Source organism: Actinia tenebrosa, unplaced genomic scaffold, assembly GCF_029948245.1.
Source record: "Actinia tenebrosa isolate PJP-AT-01 unplaced genomic scaffold, QUT_ActTen_1.0 PGA_scaffold7__59_contigs__length_16204524, whole genome shotgun sequence".
NCBI lineage: Eukaryota > Metazoa > Cnidaria > Anthozoa > Actiniaria > Actiniidae > Actinia > Actinia tenebrosa.
Genome location: NW_028292584.1, coordinates 9,633,270 through 9,660,414, shown reverse-complemented (window position 1 = coordinate 9,660,414; position 27,145 = coordinate 9,633,270). Strand labels below are relative to the sequence as shown.

Here is a 27,145-nt window from a genome sequence, read left to right as displayed (position 1 = left end):
TTTGTTCTGTTAATTGCTCTTATATACTGGTAAATAAAACATTTACTTTAATAGGTATACATTCACGAAAAGTTACCTACTTTTTTTCCGTATTTTGAGTAATATTAGTTTTATAATTATGTCGTTATCATGTCGTCCGTGTGCAGGCACCGTTTCGTTAAAAGTACTCACAGAAGGACAACAAATAGAGCATTTAAAGCAAACAACTTTAGTCGTCAAACCACCTCAAGGAGCCAGAGTACATACAGGTGTTCATTCGCGAAAGATCCCATCGTCAGATTTTTTAAAAAGTTGGCTGAGATATGGTGAAGTATAGTGAAAGTGTACTTTGAAAGTACTAGAAGTAAAATAAGTTAACAAAAAATGGAGGCCACCGACTTCCTTTGGCCATCAGTTTGCAGTGGAAGTTCCATCTTTTTGCGGTAAAAACGCACGGGCATCCAAAAACGGAAAGCTTTCAAAAAAGCCACATTTCATTCTAAAAGAATAAATTGAACGTCCTCATTTTCCTGGCAGAACTTTAGAAAATGACCTAATGATTCAGCTTACACAATTTAAACTTTATTTTGAAAATTAGGAACATGAAGTGCTCTTGTGTTTACTACAAGTGTGGACTTGTTGTCTTCACTTTATATTATGTGAAAAATTTTATTCAAATTATTCACAAAATATGTGGTTTCGTTTTAACCTCAACGTCAGTTTTTTATATTTTTCCTTTGAAGTTCGGTTGCATAATGTAATTTCAAAAAACGTCGTCATCTACTTTGTTTCTCAGACCTATGAGAGTTTCAAGAAGCAAAAAACTTGATATTTTGCTCACAAAACATTTGAATGACCTCATCACATGCGCAGAAAGGATGCGCATGAGCAATGGCCATGAACGTCCTTAATGCTATTACTAAATCCAATGACGTCACAGGCACTAAGATTTGATTGGCTTTTGTTTAGCTGTAGTCACATGATCATACCTTCACTTGTTACCTTGGTAACTGTAGTATAGAAGCATCATCTTTGGGCTAGTGCCAATCTCCCTTGTCGAGTATCATTTAGGGAACTAGTACCAGCCTCCTCATTGTTCTAATGGTATCAAACATCACATGATAAGCTTTATGAATAATGTTGGGGGACTTCTGGAGAGAAAGTAGTCAAATAATCTCCATATCAGCCTTATCTTGGAAGTCTCTTTGGACTCTAATGTACGTAAGGTGTGGATCTGTAAAGGTGCTGTGAATGGCAATGGGTGTGGCTAGTTACATTTACACCCCATCCTAAAGTAAGCTATGCATTCCTTCAAGTTTCTAACCCTCAATGTGGTTAAGTGCTCATCCTTTGCATGCTCTTGCAGGAAAAATGATGTGAAAAACAAAAAACAGTAGTGTATGTCTGCCAGCAACCATCCCCCCACCTCCCCCCCCCCCCCCCCCCACCACACACACACCCTAAAAATTCTGGTATCTGCTCATGAACAGCTCACAGTTGACATTCAAATCTCTCCAGACATCCCTCCCCACTTTTGTTACTTTATGTATATACTTTATGTATATACCTCTGGTTCAAGATGGTAAAATAATGGTGATAGATGATAAATAGATTGGGATTGCCAACTAATCTGCACCAATGTTAGGAATACCTGTTGAAGAATAAACAATTTTAAAAACACAGACCAACCTATTCTATTCATGAACAATCAGTATTAAGCCCCAGTTCGTGTTTGTGTTGAGCCTGAGGGGGTATCCTGAGGACTTTGACATTGAGGAATGCTACACTGGTATGTGGACATCACTCAATCCCCTCCCACCCAAGAAAGGGAATTGGTCTGGTCATCCACTCAAAAGACTAAGACTGACCAGAGTCATTCCCAGATCATGTATAGATATGGACACTAGTTAATTAGATTTTAAAGGCTGGGGTTTTGAATCAGTTTCCTACACAGCTTTGTCTGTAACACAATGCATTTTTGACTCTTGCTCGAGGCATCGAATTATATTACTCTGTAAGCTGGCTCAACCAATCCCAAGGCTGAATAACTGGGTATAACTGCCATAAGTGGTTTGCTCCTCAGCTGTTAAATTTCCATTTCATTTTCAGAAAAGGACAATTAGATGTCCTATATCACAGGTTTTTCAACCTTAACACTGGCTATTACAGAAAAAACCTCAGGATTTACAACTTGGATTTATCAGTTTATCATACACAAAGATTTCAAGGGATGTTATACCTGACCCCAAAATTTCCATGGGTGGGGGATGTCATAACCAACCACACAGAACTGTAGAGTTCCTCCATTGGTTAAGGGAAATTTAAATCTTATTTGTTATACAATTGTACCCTGGAACAGATTCTCCTCCTGATTTCCAGAATTTGCAGAGAAAAACCTTCCAAGTACAAGAGAGAACAAACAAACAACTATAACCCACTCAGGTTTTAACACAAAATCCATGACCAGTGGTGAGCCACAATGTTAAGATTCAGGTTTTGAGGGCAGATAATGATAAATAAATTATTGTTCACAATGATTTTGCATTGAATTTGTGAAACAAAATTTTCTTCAGGTTAAGTTAAATCAATACCAAAGAAAACAATGTCCAGTTTTGTCATTCAACGAAAACCAAACAAACAAGATGAAAGCTTAATGATAAATTTGGATATTATTCAACTATTCTGGAGCTAAAGGAAATAGACCTACACTATATTTTCTATGTTTTAGGAGTACGACTGTTCAAGTTACATCCCCACTATTGTGTCCTCTCTTGTACTGCAGATAAACAAACGAAATAATATTTGGTCTAAAATTGGAAAATAAAAATACACATACACAAATCATGATGACTCACTAAATGCAACCAAAATTCTTAATTTTGTTCAACAAATTAAGAAGTTTGGTATCCTTTATTTCAATTTTAAACTTTAATTTTTTCATAACTGAAAAAAAACACATCCAAAATGGATTGGCTTTACTGTGCTGCATGCTGGACCATTGTCACTTAGTCAAAGTTTTTTGACTTCTCTGTAGTGAGATTTGCTGCTGCAATCACAAATTGCTTGCAATTTTACTGGCCAAATGTATTGCAGGGAAATGTGGAAAGCTGGTATATGGTGTAAAATTGGTTTCTTTGTTTTCATGTTTAGTGGCAAAAGATATATTAAAATAGAGTAGGTATTTTAGCGAGGAAAATGGAAAAATCATTTTTTTGTGGTAAAATGTCGACGTCAGCTCTATTTAAGCACAAACATTTGAGGTAAGCGATAATGGTAGTAATACAACTCAGTCGCATAGCAGAATGTTTGGCATGGATGCCTGCAAGATTCATGCACAACTTGCAATCAAAATGCTTGGGCGAGAATGCGAGTTATCCAAACTCGTGACTCGGGAATCTTCACTTGAGGTATGAGTAGCTTGATCGCATGATTTGGAAGAGCCAAAACAGTATTTCTCCAAGTTCTTCCAACTTTCCCAGTTACTTTCAATGATCATGGTCGTTAGTTCACAAGGATGTCTCGTTTCAGACTTTCTAGCGTCCACGAGGGCATTCTCGAAATCATTTTTGCTTGAATCGCTGTACATGTTGTAGATGGGGGATGGAAAAGGGGTACAAGTAGAGAGAACGTAGCTACAAAGTAGCCTACACAGTCTTCCATTTCCATCAGAAAATGGATGTAAGTCTAAAAGTTCGAATACTAGCCAAGCAACACTCTTAAAAATGCCCTGCAGTTTTTCAACTTCGTCTGTTTTACTCATAGAGTCCGTGAAAAGAGAGTTAAATCTGTCCAACAGTAAACAAACTGCTTCTTGCATGTCGTCTGGTTGTTGGTAATGATACGTTTCTCCTCGGAATAGAGTTACTCGAGGATTATTACTGTAAGACCCTGCTTTAGTATAGCATTCCTTCCTTCGAATATTTCTCAGAATAATCTTATTTACTTGTCTAAGCATCGACTCCTCTAGCAAACCACGATCAATGTCTTCCGCTTCGCTTTGCAAATACAAATAAGCATCTCTAAGATTAACAGTTTCTTGTTCCTCGAACGATAATGACTGATTACCTTTAGACAAAACTCCTTCAGGTCTTCCCAGAAACTTTTCTATTTCATCTACAGATTGTAACCCGTGTTCTTCCTCGACATTGCAGTGATAAAAGAATTTTGCCTCCAACCGTCGTTTGATGTCGTCACAAGTCTCAGTGTCTCTTCTCGACTCCCATCTCTGCCGTATTTGGACGATTTCTTTTATCATTTTTCGCGTGGAAGGAGCTTGGGTGGTGTTCTTTCTCCATGGTGGGTTTTCTCCTGCTTCGAAATCAATAAGATCTGCTACAGTTGATCTAAATACCTGCTTTTTCAGCGCCATTTTTGAGCGACCAGATTCGGGTTCGGAACAAAGCTACGACGCGACTTAGGAATTCCATCCCGTGAGACATTGCGCGAAGCAATTAATACGACGTCATAAGTTATTTTGGTTCAGTGATCATAGTCAATGTCAAAGCCTTTTTGATGGTTAATTTCCGGCTAACACATAATGTTTTTAATGTTGTCAGATCACTTTATAAATTGTGAAACAACTCAGAAAATTGCTAAAAACTTAAAACATGAAAGTCATAAGGTCCCTTTTCTGAAGGACTGCTTGTTAAGGCTCTTAGCATTGTTTGTTAGCAGAGATCAGCCTGGGGCCTGACAAATAATGCTCCAAAAAAAATGTCATACATGTTTAATAGTTTATACGAGGAAATACATCATTTTCTATTGATAATAATAATTATTATTATAAAAACAAATTCATATTAGTGCTGACTCTATTATAGCACCATTTCAGGAAGCTCTCTGGTGCTTTACGTACATGAATTTAAGAAAGAATTTAAACATTACATTGTTAAAAGCAAATATTCTATCCTTATGTCCCTTTGAGGGGCCTAGAATATGACATGAAACATTGAAAATAAATTTAGGATTTAGGAAGATCAAGTATATTACATTAATGTCCTTTTTGATTCCGAAATCAATGCTACACTTAATCAAAATATGGATCAAAAGCACTTTCATAATGGTGCATTTTAATATGGTGGCCCTGAAGTGACATCAACCATCTGCTTTCTTTATTTGACCTTTCATTCTATATTTCCACTTATGTAGACAGGTTGTATAGGTAGAAAGTTAGGTGGACAGTTACATAGACAGGTGGGCAGTTAGGTAGACAGTTATGTAGACAGTTAGGTGGAGTGTTATGAGACAGTTAGATGGACAGTTAGGTGGACAATTACGTCGAAAGTTACATCAACAGTTAGTACATACACAGTTACATCAACATTTAGGTGGACAATTACGTCAACAATTAGGTGAACAGTTACATTGACAGTTATGTAAACAGTTATGTAAACAGTAAGGTGGACAGTTGGGCTACCTGTGTTTAAAATGGTTAATATCCCCTCTATCAACTATGGCTGTACAAACCATGTGTACCTGGTGAATGCTGGCAGATAGCAATCCTAATTGGCAACTGTCAACCTAAAAAAGCTGAGTGCCCTTGGTAAAAAAAATAAAGCTCATTTTGAAACATGATGTAACTGTCCACCTAAATGTCAACGTAACTGTCACCTAACTATCTACCTAACTGTCGATGTAAATGTCCACATAACTGTCCACCTACCTTTCTACATAAGTGGCAATATAGATCGAAAGGTCAAATGAAAAAAGCACATGGTTGATGTCACTTCAGGGCCACCGTATTTGAACCATATTTGACTCCTTTGCCTCCTAATGAGGGGTGGGAGGTATATAGTTCCACTTTTAGGAATCCTTCTAAGCCTGGTACACCCCTCGAGGGGTATAGGCCATCAACAACATCTGAACGCCAACTTTTCAGGAATACATAGTTAAATCTCTTTCATGAATTCATCCCATGTCCTCCAGCAGGACTCGAGGATCATTGTGGCTAATTCCTCAGGATGCCTTGTTTTAGATTTTCTTGCATCCACTAATACTTGTTCATAGTTGTCTTTACATGGTTTACGGCAGGAAGAATGATCATTATTTTCCCTTTCCTCACAAGCATGGTAAATGGGACATGGAAACATGGTGAGACCACAGGACGACAACACATAATAACAAAAAGACCTAAAAAGTCGACCATTTCCATTCCCAAATGGATGCAGGTCAAGGATTTCAAAAAGAAACCAGGCTAGGCTTTTAATTATACCTTCGAGCTTTTCTCTTTCGTCAATGATGCGAGTGGAATCAAAGAAAAGGGAGTTAAAGCGATCCAGAACCAGATCAACCGCCTGGGTCATTTCGTCAATATCTAGGTACCATGGGTACCTATACTCTTCTCCCTTATAAGTTGTATTTCTGGGCCGGGTGCTGAATTCTCCTGGTTGTGTTTTGTCTTTCTTTATCTTCATACCGTGAACAGCAATTTTGTGAGCCTCTTGAACCATGGACTTTTCAATAAGCCCACAATTGCTATCCAGCGGATTTTCGTCCCTCCTTTGTTCCTCCATGAAGTTGTCAAAAAACTCGAGTAACTTCCCTATGTTCGTTGATTCAATTTGCTTCTTCTCCCGTTCTGATTCCTTCAAAGGATCAGTATTAATGTCACAATACTTCTCCCTAAACCTTTTTTGGAAGTCTTCAATGCGATCTGCTTGTGCTTCATTTATCAAAGCACTCCAACTCGTTTTGAAGTCGATGATTTGATCAATCATTTCTTGAGCCGACGGAATGCCTTCTTCCTGATTCCTCCATGAAGGAGGGTCTAAAAAATCGTACTTAATTAAGTCTGATACTGTCGATTTGAAAGGATTTTCCAATTCCATCTCAGGAGCTTCTGTACATGAGAAGGTAATCCTGGTGGTGTTCCAAAATAAAGTTGCAAGACAGCAGTTTGAACAATCCTGCTGAGAATCACCCAATAAAAAGCTTTCTTATATTTTCGATAAAATGGAAATCATCAACCAATCATAGTTAGTGTAAGATAAATGTAAACAAAGTCACTATCCTCCCCTCCCCTCCCCTCCCTCCCCTACAAGTGCCCCGCAGTCACGCAAGACCTGCCGGGAAACAAAGATGGCTACCTTAGAGGAGGCTATTTGTAATGTTCGGCAGTTAGAAACCATCATATTACCAGATGAACAGCCACAAATTGAGGCGCCACCAGCTTCGGTCACTTACACAGCCAATTTTGATACCAACTTTGAAGATAGCAAGGCTTTTATAACCTGTATAAGCAAGTATTTAGAAGAAGCTGATGTACACAAGGGCTTGGTAGGTGTGACAGCTTATTTATACTTCCGACTAAGAAATTCCTTGTCGAAATCTAGCTTATCTTTCACATTAATGATCTCTAGTTAAGTTAATTGTACTGCAAATTTGTCTGTGAAACTGTCTCGTTGTTGTTTAGATAGGGCCGATAGCTTGAACTCTCTCGATGATACAAATGCCAGAGGTGATTTCGAAGAACAGTTATTTCCTGAACTCCCCTGAGCTCGAAGAACGAATCAACTATCGTGTTATTTAATCTTTCTTTCGTCTATTTACTTCGCTTCTTAATAAACAATTTTCTAACACTTCAGAAGTTTGGGATAGATTTGACATTTGAAATGATGAAAGTGTCAATTTAATAAAAGTACCTAGTTTTGCTTTTAAAAACAATCATATGCATACTTACTGTTGATGTTCTAATTTGATCCGTAGATCGAATTATTAGAGGAAGGAGATAAATATGCTGTGATCCTGTATACATGGAGGTGTTGCTCAAGGGCTGTCCCATCTGTAAGTTATACAATACAGCCACATAGAGAAAGCAATATTTTCCAACATTTTTTACTTCAATTTGGTGTTCATTAGTGCATTGTTATGACATAATTGTACATTGAGGGCTTCATCGATGGACCCCTTACAGCATATTTCCAGTGCATTGCCAATTTGAGGACGAAATGAAAGAGATTTACTCTCTTGAGAACTTAATTTCATCGTGTCGACTTTCAAACTGAGCAGTGCTGAGATTTGCTTTAAGGGGCCTACAGATTACAAAAGTTAAATAAGTGTGAATAATCACATATCATTGTGCAAAAAAATTAGACGTGTATTCAAGACATCTTCTTTATAGTCTCAGTATCAGGCCACATTTGTTTCCTACTTAGAAATACTGCACTTATTTCCATTTGTGAACATACTTCTAGTTTCTTTAGATTTACTGTGATTCCCAGTCATATGCAACCAACTAGACCTTCATCACAAACAAAAAGTTGAGTTTTGGTGGACATCAACCATTGAAAAATGTCTAAGGATTCTGACTCCAAATGTCAACGCTTGACTGCAAAACTATCAATATTGAATAAGCGTTTTGCAACAAATAGTCACATGACTGACCCTACACACATAAAAAGAGACGTTTTGTCAAAATGAACACAAGAAATTGGAAGAGCAACTCAATATTAGTAAGAAGTTTTTGCTTATAATGTTGACTATAGTAGCAATGACATTAAATATAAAATATTCGATTTTGTATTTAATGCCATTTCTCTTGTGTTCCATGTCACAAGCTGAAACTTTGCCTCCTTAGTAATATTGAGGTGCTTTTTAACTCGTGGATACGCGAAGCATAGAAACGAGTTATTGTGAGGGGTCTGAATATGCAAATGTGTCACTCGCTCACTAAGATGTCAGCAGATCGATAATTAAACGTTTAGCGATCGTCTTTCGTCATTTGATTACGAATGTTACACGACACTAGCAAGCACAAAGCTCTTATACAATATGGATTACTTTGTTATTTTATATGAGGAAACGAAATGCTGATGTTCCATGTGGGATCAGTTTCTAGCACTTGTAGACGCCGTGGGGGCCCACTGTGCATGCGCACACTCGCACATAGTTTTATCTTCGAATTATTTATATTAAAAGAATCAAGGAAAGATGCAAGTTGAAGTAAAATTATACAACTAACACCTGAAATAAAATTTCAATGACTTAGACCTTTTTTTCTAATGTATTTTAAAAAGTAAACAAACACGCTTATTAGTTAGGTACAACGTCAAAATTTCGATTTTTCGGAAGACTCGTAGATCGAGCCGGTTATCGAAAAAAGCTATTTTAATTAGAACTCAAGAAGAGAGTCTGATTTCAAGCTCTGGAGGACTTTATTCTCCATAGAGACACCTCAAAGTCGCGGCGGTATTCAGCAATAAAATCTCATAAACTCGATCGAGCGAAGTTTTAATATTACTGATCAACAGTTGTATTTACTAAGTGACTTCTTAAGGAAATAATCAATGTAGATGTACGTAGATCGTAGAAAAATAGTAAAAGACGAAAAAAAGAACAATTCCAATGGAGTTTTGAAGGAAGTTCGGCCAGTTTTGTCATTTAAATAAGCCGTTCTGAATAAAAAGTAGATTGATCGCCACGCATTACAAGATTACAAACAGCTGAAGCAATGCTCAGATTGTATGTTGAAATGTGCGAAGGTCTAAACGAGAATTCGTTCCAATAAATAATCATTAATTTACCGTCTTGGATGAAGACGAAATAAATAGCATTTCTAAATGTATTTCTATAAAATATTTTCTTAGTTCACAGTGTAAATAAATAGTTTCATTTGAAGTAGGAGTTGTGACCCTTGAAGATCAAGATAAACAGTAATGTAAATCAACAAGCATAACGCAACGCTTTATGTTGATCGTCCCGATTGTATCCATAAGCGGTCGATTATCTTGTATATTCAGTTTTGAGCTCGTAGGTTGAATGATTCCTAGAATAAAACACACAGCCCGCCTTTGAAATTGAAAACAGAGAAAGCGTTTTCAAATAGATCTTCTTCCAATTGTATTCTATACTTGACTCAGTTGACTCTATCGCGAAGTCGTAGTCGAAGTCGTCTTTCGTATTAATTGAAGTTCAGACAATTTTCAATTTAAAACTCAACAAACTAGCGAAGAACTAGATGCTAAAAGGAAAATAATAAGGACGATTACTCATCTTACTAGATAAATTGAGCATTCAAAATATTAAATCGAGCGAAATATTTGGAATCCGTTTGAGAATGTCAACAAGCATAAAGAGGGCACAGGAAGACCAATCTTCCAAAAGTGCAACAAGTATCCACGAGTTCGCCAAAGGGCGTTTGATTCCATTTCTGTTGTTCATTTTGACACAACATGTCTTTTTATGGGGGGAAGGGTCACATAACCTGTTGCTGCAAAAGGCCTATTATCTGATCTTGAAGACACTCAAAATAATTATAGTCAATAGCAAAAGCTTTGCAATCAAGAGTTGAAATTCAGAGCAGGAAAACTATGACATTTTTAAGAAAAATATCCTGAGTGAGAAATTCGCAGCAACAAGAAGCATGAGATAAGGGCCTCAAACAGTGTTTGCATGTGTGTGTGTTATTTTACATGAGTGTTTGGTCTGCTGAAACCAACCAAAAGAAATGATAGATACCCTTTTTATTGACGTCTACCAAAACTCACTTTTTGTTTGTGATGAAGGTCTAGTTAATCACTTGTGACTGGGAATCACAGTAAGGTGACTCCATTATACAAATGGCAAGTGAATTTGGCATTTTCTTAACTTGCTTGTATCACGTTGGAGTCATCTTAAGCTGGATATCGTTTTCAGAAGATTCTTGAACGAAAAAAATGTTTTGTAAAGTTCAAATTTCCTTTTATATTCTCTGCCTATTTAACAAAGAAAAGGTAAAATGGAAATATGAAACTGATTCTAGCTTAGAATGTCATCTGAAAAAATGAAAATTTCTGTAAGCTTACTAGTATTTTGTAAAATTTTAGTGACTCGATGAATAAATTGTTGAGATCTGATATCCTTATAAATTGGCCGGTTACAGATACAGTTCTTAGTTATCTATATTGTGCTAATTGTTGTTTTATTGATATCCCATCGTTATTGATTTCTAGGTCAAGAGTGATGACCAGCCCAACAGAGTCGAAATTTATGAGAAGACAGTCGAAGTACTTGAGCCAGAGATTAAAAAGCTCAAAGGCTTCATGTACTTTGCTGAAACCAGTGTTGAAAGGTTCTGCCGTGAGGTCAAAACCCTAAGTCATCCTGAAAGAAAAAAGGACTTTATATCAGAGAGATATCTTCTTACTCTTGGAAGGTTTATTAACATGTTTGTTGTACTGGATGCCCTTAAAAACATGAAGGCTTGTCTTAACAATGACTATGCTTTGTTCAAAAGGTAAGCAGATTGTTTTGAGCTGTTTATTTATTAATGTGTAGATTGGGTCAGAATCTCAGATAGGCAGATCAAATTTTCAGCTTCCAAGCTTGTGTGCTTGAATATTGATATAAATTCAAGAACTCTTAAGGGTTTCTCTTTTAGATGATACGTTAAAACCTTCAAATCTTCATATCTGAAACAAGCTCAGCCTGGACTGATCTTATTCAGAGCATGGCTAACTCACAGATCAATTTAAAATTTAGCTTGTTTAGAAATTAAGGAAGAGACTTAAAAAACTCTTACTTATATGTGATGCCTATTCCAGGAAGTGAACCTGAGAGCCCAGAGGTGAGATACAAGTGCACTACTGCTACATCACCTTGATTCCCAAACTGCCAGGAAATTTGTAACACAACTGAATGCAAACATTTCTCTTGTTTAAATCCTGCTTTTTCTCTGGATTCTCTGGTTTTTAAATGATACCTCATTTCTCTTTCAGAGCCGACACATTTCTAAGGCGTGGAACAGGGGATGTATCATTGATACAAGAAACACAGACTTTTTCGTTCTTCTTGGCCACTCAAAATAAAATTACATTAATGTTAAAAGAAAAACTTGAAAAGATCCAAGGTTATGAAGATGTTCTGGCCGATGTGGTGAACTTGTGTTGCAAGCTGTATGAGACCAGTTTGTACATTCTTCCTGCAGAAAAGCACATGCTGTTGAAGGTATTGTGTGACATTCTATAAAATTCCCCTTCACAGTTCCATGCGCCATTTTGAAAGGTAGCCGTGCCTTTGCATTGAAGCGTGACGAATGGTGAGGTGAGCTTGCAGTGATAGCGACCTTTTTGCAAGCTCACCATTCATTCCGCTTCAATTCAAAGGCATGGCTACCTTTCAAGATGGCGCAGTGAACTGTGGAAAAGACTATTGTGCCTTCAAAATTTAAGGCCAAATTTTTACATTTTTATTCATAAATGTACATACTTTTGGATGCATTTGGCCCTTCCTTCCAAATGTGAACTATAAAAACTTGCACTGCAAACACCTCCCTGTTGCAAACACATACTTTTGAAAAAACTTTCCAAAGTGAATACTTATGAAAACAGCATTTATATTTTCTTATATGGATAGCATATGAGTTTACTCTACATTTATGCATTTTCAGGATCCATTGGTACCCTTCATAAATAATTCTTAATTATTGAGAATGGAATTATTATTTAGTTGGGAGGATCTGTGGAGGATAGGTCAGTTAGATACCAGGAAATATCCACTTGTCTACCATGGGATTTGTAGAGGGTGGGGTCATGTTAGTATAAGGGGGGAGGGGTATATTCTTTCCTTCTGGAAAGCGAGAAGTTGAACTTCCAAAGGGTGTGGAGGGTCTGAGGAGTAATTCTAGGGGTCTATCATTACTTCTACAGCACAATACTGTAGTTTAAAAACATTTTATTTGAATTTTGTGTTTTTTAGGTGATGGGTTTTACTATGTTTTTAATGGATAGCAAAGATAATGGCATCATAAAAATGGACCAAAAGAAACAGATCAATATCTCTAAGATTGACAAGATTTTCAAGGTTGGTACACAGAAACGTGTTAACGAAGGCTATTATTATTATTATGTATTAAATTATGATAAATCACTGTGCGAATACTCTGGCCATAGTCACTTGAAGATGAATGACCAGTATGCTCAAGAGCAGATATTAAATGATAGAATTCTATTTCATTGATGTCATTGCCACAAGAGCAAACATATGTTATGTGAATGGCAAAAAACTGCAATTTTTGAGAAAAAATCTTTACTTTGACCATTATTGTATTATCGACTTGTATTGTGGTTGTAGAAAATATTCTTGCCTTTCATCGATATTAACTATGCTTTCATCAATCTATATTTATTGGGTCCTTCATGAAACTCGCATTCAATACATACATCTATTTCCTAATCAGATTAAACGAAGATTCATTATCTCTCATGTCGTTATTATGCCACAAGATAGAAATTCTCGAAAGTATGCTGTGTTGATGCGTCGATGTGTCGTGTATCGATGCGCGGTTCACTATAAATACAATCAAAGAGAGTCTTAGAATCAATCTGTGTGATCTAATACAAACTATAATAGACTTACCGAATGTGTCCCTATCGAATCCAAAAGAAAAACTCAATAACAATCTCCCATATTCCTCTTAATAACTAAATTTCATAACTAAAGTTCACGTGCTGTGTTAACTATCTTAGTTCTATCGCAATAGTACCCAGTGTCTCTCGGACAACTCTTCTGGGCCTGGTGACCTGTCGCGTACAGTGGTATCTCAACAATATAATATGCCAATGATTAGAGTATTCACACATTAATATTTATGATCAATGTTTTTCTCTAGCAATTGCCAGTTGTTCCATTGTTTGGCGACATCCAAATTGGATTAGCAAGCTATGTCAAGATGTGCCCTCACTTTGACAGCATGCGAGAAAAATGGACTTGTGCAAATGAGAATGCTGATGAGAAGATCATTAACATGGGGCAGTACAATTTGACAAACAGGATGGATACTATACGGGAAGAACACGTCAGATTTATCAGTGAACTGGCAAGATATAACAATGAGGTACAATATTTAACACCATCACTCCCCATAATGGGCTCATCGGTGATGTTTGCCTCACACACTACCACTACATTCACTACAACACTTAAATCAAATGTTGATTTTTATGGAAAACCCCCCAAAAAAACCTTGTGGCAAGAGAGAGAACAACAACTTTAACATAGCAACTTGGGGGGTGACTTGCCTCCCAAAATGTTTTACTGCAACCATGCACACACGTGTATTGGCAAACAAATGGTAGTTGACCATAGGCCTTTTCTGAATTCGATAAACAGAATGCATTGTTGTCTAGATTCGGTACAAACAACACCATATAAGGTATGATGAACAAAGACATTTGTACCGAAGCTAGACCACAATGCATCATGTTCGCTATCTCAGAAAAGGTCTATGAAAAACTTCTGGCCTGTACTGTACTTCCCCCCCATGTGAAGGAGACCCTGCTATGCATCTGAATAACAAATCAAGCAAAGTCAACTCTAGATCTATTATGCAGTTCAGTCAATAATCCCATCTGCAACCACCCAAGGCTTGAACTAGATGGTGTGGAGAGACAAACATGCCACTCATATGTGTACATGTAGCATATGTATATGGTACTTTGCTTTGCATTGGATAATCTTTGATTAAATAAACTAACAATGATACAATTTTCTTAATTCTTTATGTCTTTAATATTGAAATGCAGATGATCACATCCAGCTCCAATCCCAGAGATGAAAATCAGTTCAAGGAGTTAAGGCAGTTGGGTTTACGTGGTCTGCAGTTGCTCTCTAGCTGGACATGCCAAGTTACAGAGCTTGTACGTAACACATACATGTATGCTGTACAGAGTGGACTCTTTTCTTTGTAGATTGAACTAACTATTTTATCAAGCCCTGAAACAACATTTTATACTGATTTAAGTTAGGATACAGTTAGCTCACAGGCTTAATATGGAGTTTAGCATGTTGAATGAGAGCCCAAAGAAAAACCCTTAAATCAAGAGAATGATCCAATGAGCTCTGCTCACATTTGACACCAAGCTCCAGTACTGAGCGGGGGATTCCAAAGGTTAAAGGAGTGTATTACCATAATACAACTCTGAGATACTGTAGCTTTTTGAAAGAGGTTTTCAGGACTCTTCAAGTACATTTTGTATGATTGTAAATAATACTGTTTATGAGTATGGTACATAATTATAAATTAATAATAATAATGATGAGTACTTTATGCTGCAATTTTCTGTAGTACTCATGGAAACTGCTGCATCCTATAGACAAGTATGCTAATCCAGATTGTCCAGAAAATGCTGAAGAATATGAAAGAGTAAGTCAGTTTTGTATGCATTTGTTTATGCTCACACCGCACCTTCAAACTTTCTCAATACCCTGAAATAACCTTTACAGGTACATGTAACTCACAGATCAAATTGGAATTTAGCATGCTAAGTTTTGCAGAGGGAGGAAAACTGGAGAACCTGGAGAAAAACCCTCAAATTGTTAGAGACCTAACAAACTCTTTTATTGCGAAGTTGAGAAATGGAACCCTAGTGGTGACAGGCGATTGCTATAGAGCAGTTTTCGTATGACTTTGAAAAAGTCAGTGCCGTATGTGTGCCTTGCCACGACTGTGATGTTTTCTGTGATGTCTCTTGATTGGGGGATTTTTTTGTTGTGCAATGTGATTGGTCGGACATGACCCATGTGCGATGTGTCCCAAGCCATGTTTTGGACATTTGATTGGAGAAAGAGTAAATTTTTGTGCAACGATTGGTATGTCTTGCCATGTCATGACCATGTCTGTGCTGTGTGCTCTTCACAGTCATACAAAAACTGCTCTACCACTCTACATTCCCTAAGGCAAAAGACAAACTCACACATCAAATTGGGATTCAGCATGTTGGATTTTATAGAGGGAGGAATAAGGGGAGACATTATAAACTCTACTCTCTTGTAATCAGGAGCAAGCAATGTAGCCTAGATATCTGAGAAATCAATAGAACTTCAGTGTGCTTCTTGCAACTACCAAGTTTGCATAATAATGAAATCTGTAGTAAGTGCTATACTGCTAAATAGTTGAATTGATTTGATTTTTTTGGACATGATATTTTATTGCTAGGCAACAAGATACAATTACAGTAGCGAAGAGAAATTTAATCTGGTTGAGGTAAGTTTTTCTCACACTTCTTGAATTGGTGTATTATGCATACAATGGGATCCCGCATGTATGAATGAAGCCTGTGTGTTGGGTGAGTGCAGGACTCACACACTTGACCCTGGAAAACCTCTGGCCAGTGCAGGATATAATAAGATAATATAAATCAAATCATATTATTATTCTAATATATTATAGGTAATTGCCATGATTAAAGGACTGTACGGGCTGATGTCCAGACTTGAGCCCATCTTTTCCGAGGCAGCTCGTCACTCAATTCATAGAGATTTGCAAGCATTTATACAACTTTCTTTGAGAGAGCCAGTAAGAAAGGCTGTCAAGAACAAGAGAGCTACACTCTTAAAATCGTAAGTCCAGCTCTGAAAACTAGAAAACTTTGCATTTTTTACTTTCAAATATTCCTTATTAGTTACTTTAGTCTTTTATAAAGCAAATGTTATCCTGAACAAATGTTTTTTTTTTTGTTTGTTTTTGTTTTTGTTTTGTTTTGGGTAGTGTGTTGATGTCTATTCGAGACACTGGTGGAGATTGGGTAGATGATAAGTTGAGAAGTAAAGACCCCATCTTGAAGGGTGAGAAAGACCCAAAGTCAGGACCAAATATAAAGCTTCCAGAGAGAGATGTAGGACCTTCCAGTACACAGGTATTAAAAACATGACCAACAATATGATAATTATAGGCCTGGAATCATGATATTGCTTACTATCAATCACACGTCTTTTTGGAGTTGACTTGGGGGCAAATGAGTGGTTGACTGAGGTGCAACTAGCAGATGTTAAGTCAAAACATGTCAAAATAAATATGAAACCAGAAAACAAGAGATCAAAACAACCTCCAAGCTTCTGCAAGCCATCAAAAATGCAGCTATTACTGGAAGTAACATCTATTGATAACAACCTATACAGTGCTGTGCATCTAAGGCTTGGTTGGAAGCAGGAAAACACAGGGAACCCAATTGATAAGGCGGCTAATAGAGGGAGGCTGTGCTTTGAGGGTTTTCCAGGTTATCCGGGTTTCCTCCCTCCTCAAAAATCAACTTCTAAATTCCAATTCGATCTTGGGCTTGACCTAGCATGGATCTGAGGGTTCTGTTCGTGATTGTCCCACTCTGTGATTACAGACCAAACTAGTAGATTTTTTTAGAAGAGAACCAACAAATAAGTGTACTCGCATACTACATGTTTAATTATTATTCTGTTTTCAACTTCTATTTTATCCATCTTTTCTAGATGGTAGTGCAGGTTACATTTATAGTTTTTCACTATGAAATTTTTCTTATTTCTTTCAAATGTCCTTTCTTACAGCTGTACATGGTTCGTACAATGTTGGAGTCGCTGATTTCAGACAAAGGCAAGAAAAGTCTGAGGAAAGAGTTGGACAAAGAGCATGTGGAAGCCATTGAAGTCTTCCTGAGAGACTCTTTCTTCTTTCATCAGCTTCTGAAGTTTGATGAAGTTTTGAGGGAGTGTTGTGATTTGTCACAACTGTGGTTTAGAGAATTCTACCTAGAGTTGACCATGGGCGCTAGAATCCAGGTACGATGAAGTTTCCTAATGGAGAGTATTGGGTTTATCTGTTAGTTTTGCCTCAATTGTTGTATCAATTGTTGCCAGGACTAAAAATAATGGCTGGAAATTGGATAATGTCCAGCCAAAACTGGGACTTGTCCAGTCAAACCTTTGCATTGTCATTTTGACGATTGCACTGTATTGTTTAGTCAGAAATAAAGTATGGCCTGTGATCATGACCAGTGACTGATTGGCCGTTATTTTAAGCCCTTGTTCCCACCACCGTTTAACTTGAACTCCCACTTGAGATCACTAAAGATGTTTTCATTGGTTACAGTTTCCTATAGATATGTCAATGCCATGGATTCTGACCAATCATATCCTAGAAACCAAGGAACCAAGTATGATGGAGTGAGTATATCTTGAAACGAGGTGGTGGTTGAATGGTGATCCTATTAGCCTTTCCAAGGTGGAGGGGAAAAATGGCATTGCAGGGTATTGTGTAATTGATTTAGGGTACGAAATTTATGCCATCTTGAAAATACTGTATGTTCTGGAATGCACTGCAAAGCCAACTAGACCCAGTTTTTTGCTAGTCCTTGGAATAGCTAGTTGTAACAGTATCTGTCATGGACATCTTATTTTCATCCGGTCAGTCAACTGGTCAGTTGATTTATTTGTCAGTTGTTTGGTTGGTTTGTCGTATTAGTATGAGGAAGTAATTGTTTTGTATTTTTATCAGGCATGTTTTGTATCCTCTTGACCTGTATAATGACAGTGCACACTATGCCTTGACGCATTTCAAGAAACAATTTCTGTACGATGAAGTTGAAGCTGAGGTGATTATATTATTAAAGTGTTTAAATTAATATCAATTATTAATCCGTTTCCAGTGCATATAAGTATCACCATCATCACCATCTTCATGTATCATAATCATGTATCATCATCATGTATCATCATGTATCATCATCATGTATCATCATCATGTATCATCATGTATCATCATCATGTATCATCATCAGGTATCACCATCATCACCATCTTCATGTATCATAATCATGTATCATCATCATATATCATCATGTATCATCATGTATCATCATCATGTATCATCATCATCTATCATCCTCATGTATCATCATCATGATTATTATCATGTATCATCATCATGTATCATCATCATGTATCATCATCATGTATCATCATCAGGTATCACCACCTTCACCACCTTCATGTATCATAATCATGTATCATCATCATGTATCATCATGTATCATCATCATGTATCACCATCAGGTATCACCATCATCACCATCTTCATGTATCATAATCATGTATCATCATCATATATCATCATGTATCATCATGTATCATCATCATGTATCATCATCATGTATCATCCTCATGTATCATCATCATGTATATTATCATGTATCATCATCACGTATCATTATCATGTATCATCATCATGTATCATCATCATGTATCATCATCATGTATCATCATCATTTATCATCATCATGTATCATCATGTATCATCGTCATGTATCATCATGTATCATCCTCATATATCATCCTCATGTATCATCATCATGTATCATCATCATGTATCATCATCATGTATCATCATCATGTATCATCATGTATCATCATCATGTATCATCATCATGTATCATCATGTATCATCATCATGTATCATCATTCATCATGTCAATGCTTATCTTTGCAATAACATTTTTTTAGGTTAATTTGTGCTTTGACCAGTTTGTGTACAAACTCAGTGACCAAGTATTCGCGTATTACAAGTTCCAAGCTTGCAAGTAAGCCAAAAAATAACATTTACTACTACTACTACTATTAGTACTTCTTCTCCTCCTCCCACTACTACTATTTCTCATGGTTCTGAGTTAATCCTAAAATAATAACTTAATAAATAAACAACTTGATTATGGTGTCCACGATTAGTGCTGCCACCTGTGGAACGCTAGAAGTTTAGACACATTAATAAAATGATTGATTGATTGATTGATTGCTTTATTGATTGATTGATTAATTATGGTAAGCACGTGACAGGAACTCAGGGTAAATAATAAACTTTGGCCAATTAATAAACTCGTGGCCCTTTCATTTTGCAGTATGTACCTCAATAAGCAGTTCAAGTCAGAGTGTGCAAAGCTTGGAATCAACCTGAATGCAGGCAAGGAAGGTCGTGCAAACAGATACGAGAGCTTACTAAAGCAGAGACACGTCCAGGTAGGTGTAGTGTTCAAGGCTCCTGTAATAGCGATTGATAATAACAGCTCATCACAAGAGAGTACAACAGAAGATTAATTAAGACGGCACATCGATCACCTTTACCATAAAAGAAAGACAAACACACGAAACTCTATATATTTCCCGTCGGCTTTGTCTTGTTTTGCCCCCCTGGCAAGATGGCCGCCGTATCATTGAAGTAGTCCATTAGATAGCAGATGATTACGAGAAAGCAACACGATTGTGGTAAAATATCACTTATTGAAACACATGTAATTTTTCTTTAAAAAAATGAGATCTTACACCTTAAATTGTAAATATTCCTCAAAGCTCCGTCAATTCCTTTTGAAGAACCTGCACAAACCCTGAAGATGTTTTCTTTTTCTTCTTTAGATAGTCGCAGGTGTAGTACTTTCTTTTTTGTCAAAAAAGACTATAAAATATTAATATTCTTTCTATTACGTTATAGCTACTTGGGCGCTCCATCGACCTCAACAAACTGATTACTCAACGCATAAATAATTTCCTGTTGAAGTCTCTTGATATCGCCATAAGTAGGTTCGAGAGTGGCGACTTGTGCGGGATAGTGGTGAGTTTTAACGCATTAATTCACCATTTTCCATTAATCGGTTCACTGTTCAAACACAAAGCATTCAGTCCAGGTTGCAAGGTGCAAATTTGAATAATCCTTTGAAAGTACCTTGGCGCCTCGCTTGAACGCTTTGTGTTTGACCAGTGAACCAATTTATGGAACATGGTGAATTGAAATACTAGGACTATTACACATTCTTTGTTCAAGGGCCTTAGCTGTTGCGGTTTCCCTGCTTCAGAACGTTTTTATACTTGTATCTTTTCTTTTTTCTTTGGTATTTTGAACTCGAGGCAAAGTTAGATTGCTTATGACTGAGAAACGGTACGATAATGACATGGTATAAAATTAACCTTTGAACCAATCACCGCGCGTGAGTTCAATATAAGCCAATGAGAATGCGTATACAGTACCGTCACGTTCACGGCACAGCTCGTCCGTATCGTATGGTCATAATCCGTACCTTGACGGCGGCAGGCCGCTGTTGCTTATGTGGATACATCCCATCCAGAGGTAACGAGGATCGTTCACGGTTAGAAGAAGTGATCTATATCCCCACAATCAAATGTCCAAATTGAATAAGATTTTCATAACCGGTGGATTTGTTTTTCCCTAGGATTTGGAAAACCTACTGGAGGTGAATAGAATAGCACACGAATTGCTATCAGAACACATGACACTGATTCCATTCAAAACCATGTTGCGTGAAGCCAACCACTGTGTCTCTGCTCCCTATGGTAGAATCACCTTGCACGTCTTCTGGGAACTGAACTTTGATTTCCTACCCAACTATTGCTACAACTCTGCCACTAACAGGTATGGGGTGGACAGTTATCGCTGCATCATTGTCATGTATGATTATAATCGTCATGTATCCTCATCATGTATCATCACCATCATGTATCCTCATCATGTATCATCATCATCATGTATCATCATCATGTATTATCATCATCATGTATCATCATCATGTATCATCATCATGTATCCTCATCGTGTATCATCATCATGTATCATCATGTATCATCATCATGTATCATCATCATGTATCATCATCATGTATCATCATCATGTATCATGTATCATCATCATGTATCATCATCATGTAGTATCACCAATATGTATCATCATCATATATCCTCATCGTGTATCATCATCATGTATCATCATGTATCATCATCATGTATCATCATCATCATGTATCATCATCATGTATCATCATCATCATGTATTATCATGTATCATCATCATGTATCATCATCATCATGTATAATCATCATGTATCATCATCATGTATTTTTATTCAGCATTACCTCGTATTATCATTTTTATTATCAATATTTTTCCTTTTTCTTAGATTTGTGCCCACGTCGTTATCATACGTGGACAAGGTACCCAGAGAAGCCGCACCAAAGGGAACCCATCACTTGTTTTACGGATCCAAGGCAAGTCATTAAACTTTGCTACCTTATTACTTCAGACAAAATGATAATAACATTTACCAATAATAACAAATTGGTCAAATTAAGCTGCACATTTCCAGATGGTGCCATTTGCTTGTTAGTCTTTCATTGAACTACAAGCTTTGTGGAATATTTAACCAAGGATTTCTTTGCAAAATGGTTGCTAAATTATTCATCTCAATGTGTGTGTCTAATGGTAAATGTTTTTGATATATTACAGAACCAGAACTCCGCATTCAATGCCATCAATTCATTGTACAGCAACTTCTTTGGTGATATCCACTTCAGCTGTTTAGCACGATTACTTGGTTACCAGGGAATCGCGGTTGTCATTGAGGAGCTTCTGAAGATCGTCAATAGCCTGGTACGAGAAGCACGGACATCACTATTTATATCATTATTCAGTGATATTGCTAGGATGCTGTCATACTGTGACAGTATCATCATTAGTATCTTTGTCATCACAATCATCATGTCATCATCATCATGTGTTTTCTCATCTTCTTCATCATCACTTTTATTCTATGATCATGGCTATCCGCATGTGTCATCATAGTCATCACAATCATAAAGCTATCATCATCATTACGAACTGTCATCATTTATTATCACCATAGTCATCATTATCATTATCATCATCATCATCATAAAGTATTGCTATTTCCTGCATCATCATAGAAATAATTTATCATTTTTCACTAGCTGCAAGGAACTCGGAAAAAAATCAGAGTCCCTGATAGGAATCAAACCTTGATACGGTCAGATGCTCTACCGCTAAGCTACAGGAAAGATTCATAATGAGCAGGCATTTACCTGTAACAATCATCTTTCATCACCATCATCATTCTCAGTCTGTATCACTGATTATACTTGTGTTTGATCGTCTGTTTGTTGTCGTTGTTCAGTTCCAGGGTCAGATACAGCAATACGTTGCACAACTAATCGAAGGCATGCCCAAGAAGTGTAGTTTACCCCGTTTTGAATACGGCTCAACAGGTAGTCATTCGTAATCCTGGTAGTACTCTTTAAAACAGATACTATGTAGTTGTTTATAGGACAATATTACAATTCCACTGAGAAAACTGCAGCAACGGCGATTGGTTCGCTGTGGTCTGAGACAGAACTATGAATGGGTTAGAAGAGGAAGGCATTTTGGAGGAACGTCAGTTGCGCCTTGATGCGCAATGCACGAGACAATTGGAAGTCATCTCAGTGCCACGGCATGTCGTACCTCGTACATGGTGCAAGTCAGTAGCATGAGCTATTTCACAGTCACATGCCAACCACGCTAGAAATGTTCTGCAAGGTTTAAGAAGATCAGGGTAATTTATATTTTGTATGTCATGTTATAGGTGTACTTGAGTACTATCACGCCAACCTCGAGCCAATCATGCAGTACCCAGAGCTGCGAGTCAACGTGTTCCAGGGCTTCAGAGAGATAGGCAATGCTGTCCTATTTGCATTGCTAATTGAATCAATGCTGGTAAGGAAAGGACTTCATATCCTCGGCCCGATTAGTGCTAATCCTAGGTTTAATCTAAATGAAACCTATCAGAGTTAATCGATTAGCACTAATCGGATCTTGAACAAGGGATATTTGGGGATATTTGGTTTGTCACGTGTCTTTTGTTATGTTTATCAAAATATTATAAATATTATTATTACTAATATCAATAAGAGCAAGAAGGGGTTTTTAGAAGTCGTTGTTGAAGGGGGTCCGATGGTGGTCGCAAGAAACATCGTACTCATATGTGACTATTATGAGGAGAGGGGGTAAGGACATGTTACTTTCCATCAGTGGATAGATGGTAAAGGACGTCGCAGATGAGTGAGCAGTTGTATTGATACTCATATGTGACTATTAATTTGAGGGGAGGGGGTAAGGACATGTTACTTTCCAACAGTCGGTAAGCAGTGGTATTGATCATTCTGAGTTTTTTTTGGAGAAGAGGAGAGATGATGGATGCCTTTAACTTTTCTGCGGTGGGGGAGTGGGTAAGGAGACTCATAGATGACTCTGTTTTGTGGGGGGTGGGGTGGGGGTCCAGAATACCGTCACTGTGCACCCACAATGACGTAGACTATTTATGTTTCGTAGTCTCAAGAAGAGGTGCTTGATCTTTTACACGCCGCTCCGTTCCAAGGAATCATTCCAAGACCTTACCTTAAAGGTTGGTAGAACATCGAAAACGATTTTCAGTATCCAATCTTAGGTCAATCATTTGATCTTATTTTCGTCGTCTTTGTTGATTCAGAGGGCGAGAAACTTGAAGGCAAGATGAAGAAACTAGAGACCCAGTACAGTTCACTCCAGGTCGTGTCCATTGTCAATAGACTGGGAACGAAAGAGGTATAATAGTTCACGTGACTACCCCTGTTACAAGAGAGCACACGATTGCGTTACTTACTTGAGTTACATGAAAATGAGATTGCGCAACCTTGCTCTTATTATCCAAGTGAGAAGAATTGTGTTTATTGTACTACTGAGGGATAATCGTATATTTTGAAAACTACACAGCTGAATGAATCTCTTGAATCTCATTACCAGTCTTCAGTGAAGGGCAACCACTGCCTTCCATGCTCTATCTTTCATGTCCATTTCCATTAAAAACATGCTGGACCCGGTTGTACGAAGGGTGGATAGCGCTATCCGACGGATCAGCTCGGCCCGGCGGATAGCGCTATCCGACGGATAAATCTCATCCAATAGATAATTTTATTGCATAACAACATCAACTTATCCACTGGATAAGGATTTATCCGTCAGATAGCGCTGTCCGCCAGCCCTTCGTACAACCAGACCTGATAACAATTCCACTCAGGACCGGAAGTGACGTCAATTGCTTTTAATTCTTTGATCAGCAAGTAATCAACGCCCAAGAGGGAGATCTACTGACCAAGGAGCGTCTTTGCTGTGGCTTATCGATCTTCGAAGTAGTGTTACGCCGCATCAAGTCGTTCCTGACGGCCGACGTGTGGAAAGAACCCAACGCTACTAATGGCGTCATGAGTATAGACGAATGTCGCGAGTTCCATCGTCTGTGGAGTGCAATACAGTTCAATTACTGTCAGCCACTGCGGCCTCATGAACTCACTGTAGAGTAAGTCATTGTGTAGAACCACAGGCAGCCCAGGTTAAGAACTTATTACTGTTTACAACTGTTGCACCCCCCAACCCCTCCCTCCAAAGAAAGAACGTTTACGCTTCATAGTTTTCTAGTGTAGTTCCCCTACTTGTATTTCGTTTCAAAGCTACTCTTCTCCATTACTTTTATCTTTTAACGTAGCTCCCTGCGGAAAAACCAGCGCAGTGAGTTAGATTTTCTATGATGGGTAACGTGGTACGAACATCACAAGGGCGGATCCAGGGAAGGAGGGGGGGGGGGGGGGCAAAGGGGGCAAAGGCGGGCTGAAGCCCCCCTTCAGCAGAAAAAAACGATGCTTTTTTATATTGTCTTCCGTTTTTGTGTTGACGGAAGAAACTCAATTAGCCCCCCCCCCCCCCCTAAACTCAATTAGCCCCCCTAAAATTGTGGCTGGATCCGCCCTTGCATCACCGTGCTGTCTGACAACCTCGTCTTTGTTACAAAAAAATAAATCTTTGATAATATTTAATCTTAATGCATTTGTAGGGAGTGTTTTGGTGAAGGCCTCAATTGGGCTGGCTGTGTGGTCATCGCACTTCTTAATCAACAGAAGCGCTTTGAAGCACTTGATTTCTGTTACCATATCGTCAAGGTACACGAGGTTGATTCTCGAGACGAGGTGGTGGCTGGAGTGGTGAGTAACAAAGATACACAATATTTATTTTTATTCCTCTCAACTTCTTTACAGAGAATTCTCTCAAGACTAAGTTCAAACTTCGAACTTCACATGAGCCGAACCTAATGACATCAAAGAAGACCGCCTTGTTATCTATTTCAATTAGGTTTGGCTCATGAGAAGTTCGACGTTTGACCTGAGCCTTACTTCCGCTGTCGGCGCTCGTACGTGCCATACTTTTCCCCTCAGCAGATAGTGACTTACGAAGAGCTGCATAGTCACTGTGTAAAGGCTCAAAGGCGCAGAATGGTTTTCTTAAGCCTTTGTAGTGCATTTTTCCCCTGCACATGTATAAAATATTATCTTGGAAATAAATAAAAAACTTGAAACCTTGAAACAATATTGGTACCATTAAACCCATTTCTGCACAAAGCACAGCTCAGACTGAAACAAGGTTCATTCAGTTACACGAAGGATGGAAAATCAACCCAGTATGTGCGCGCATGCCCAATGTGCCTTTCACTGGTGTTTTATAATTATCATCAATTAAGTCAAAATCGTTTTCTTTGTAGGATCTCAAGCGACTCGTTAAACGAGCCCGACACTTCAAAGCCCTCAACAGTCAAATCTTTGCAGTTTTGAACAAACACCTTAAGTCATCAGACGGACCTGTCGAACATGTACGATGTTTCCAACCACCCATGCATCAAGCTTTCGTCTCGAACATCTAATTGACCCAACACAATCAGACAAATTTATCAGACGTTCGCTTATCCAATGAGCTTTGTTGATCCATATACTATTTTTCAAAAACACAGCTTCAAATTATTTTTGGGGTAGAAGGGTGGGGTGGGACGGAGGAGGGTGGGGAGAGTTGCTGCGATTAGTTTCTCCGCTATAAATATATATTTGGCTCCTGAGTCGATTATTTCAGCTTGACTTCCTTTTTCATTACTGCACACTCCATAGTAGGCTGTGTGGAAACCGACTTTAAGTCTGGTTAAAATGGTCTTAATCAGAATTAAAGTCTGGCTTTACACAGTCTACATATTGGGCTACATATTTTGAGCTTTTTTTTTACTATTTAGCATGTATAGTCTATTGATATTATTATTTTATTCTAAACATTGAAAACTTATTGCGCTTATCACGTGACTTTGGCCATTACTAATGATGTACCTAGAAAAATAAAGGCCCCTTTTCTGGAAGTAACAAGTCCTTAGACGCCAAAGCCTTAAGCCAAGGAAGAAAAAGATTGCAAATTTTGTATATTTTTGATACTATGTGAGATAAATCCAGATTTGTTATCTGTAGAGGAAAATTATAAGAATCATATAAATCACCATTATAAGCCTTATCTAAGTTTTTTTAATGCCAACAGGGTGCTTTAAGTTGTTTCTTGTAACGGGGTTATTTACACCTCGGCAAATTAGTAGAAATAGGTTGCTCTTTTAAAATAATTATTGCGGTAAAAAAAAACTATTTTATATGAATAAATAAAGTTTGAATGAAAGAAACAATTAAAGGGGTTTTTTGACCCAAAGTACACACATGCTTGATAACTCAGTTATTTGCTTGATGTTATAGATTATAAATCATCGTTTTCTAACAACTTTCCATC

At 37.7% G+C, this 27,145-nt stretch overlaps 1 protein-coding gene and 1 long non-coding RNA gene across 2 annotated transcripts; one reads left to right on the top strand and one right to left on the bottom strand.

The window, feature by feature from the left end:
* Nucleotides 1-7,039: 7,039 nt before the first annotated feature.
* Nucleotides 7,040-27,076, top strand: LOC116287220 (cytoplasmic FMR1-interacting protein 2). The gene is made up of 27 exons (XM_031693867.2): nt 7,040-7,254; nt 7,684-7,761; nt 10,908-11,191; nt 11,673-11,901; nt 12,652-12,756; nt 13,565-13,789; nt 14,478-14,591; nt 15,020-15,097; nt 15,890-15,937; nt 16,124-16,293; nt 16,442-16,589; nt 17,251-17,481; nt 17,792-17,865; nt 18,197-18,293; nt 19,201-19,277; nt 19,593-19,710; nt 20,180-20,299; nt 20,916-21,115; nt 21,657-21,744; nt 21,983-22,126; nt 22,668-22,758; nt 23,115-23,245; nt 23,861-23,933; nt 24,018-24,112; nt 24,625-24,863; nt 25,395-25,542; nt 26,097-27,076. The coding sequence occupies exons 1-27, from the start codon at nt 7,057-7,059 to the stop codon at nt 26,253-26,255; spliced, it is 3,762 nt and encodes a 1,253-aa protein (XP_031549727.2). The 5' UTR covers nt 7,040-7,056; the 3' UTR covers nt 26,256-27,076.
* On the bottom strand, nt 13,062-13,487 carry LOC148905534 (uncharacterized). The gene is made up of 2 exons (XR_016121795.1): nt 13,312-13,487; nt 13,062-13,242 (listed from the first exon to the last, which is right to left on the bottom strand). It is a non-coding gene; the product is annotated as an uncharacterized LOC148905534 (long non-coding RNA).
* Nucleotides 27,077-27,145: the final 69 nt, after the last annotated feature.

Coding starts and splice junctions, on each gene's coding strand:
- LOC116287220 (XM_031693867.2), top strand. CDS start 7,057: ATGGCTACCTTAGAGGAGGCTATTTGTAATGTTCGGCAGTTAGAAACC. Junction 11,902..12,651: donor AAAAGCACATGCTGTTGAAG/GTATTGTGTGAC, acceptor TGTGTTTTTTAG/GTGATGGGTTTTACTATGTT. Junction 23,246..23,860: donor TGCTAATTGAATCAATGCTG/GTAAGGAAAGGA, acceptor TATGTTTCGTAG/TCTCAAGAAGAGGTGCTTGA.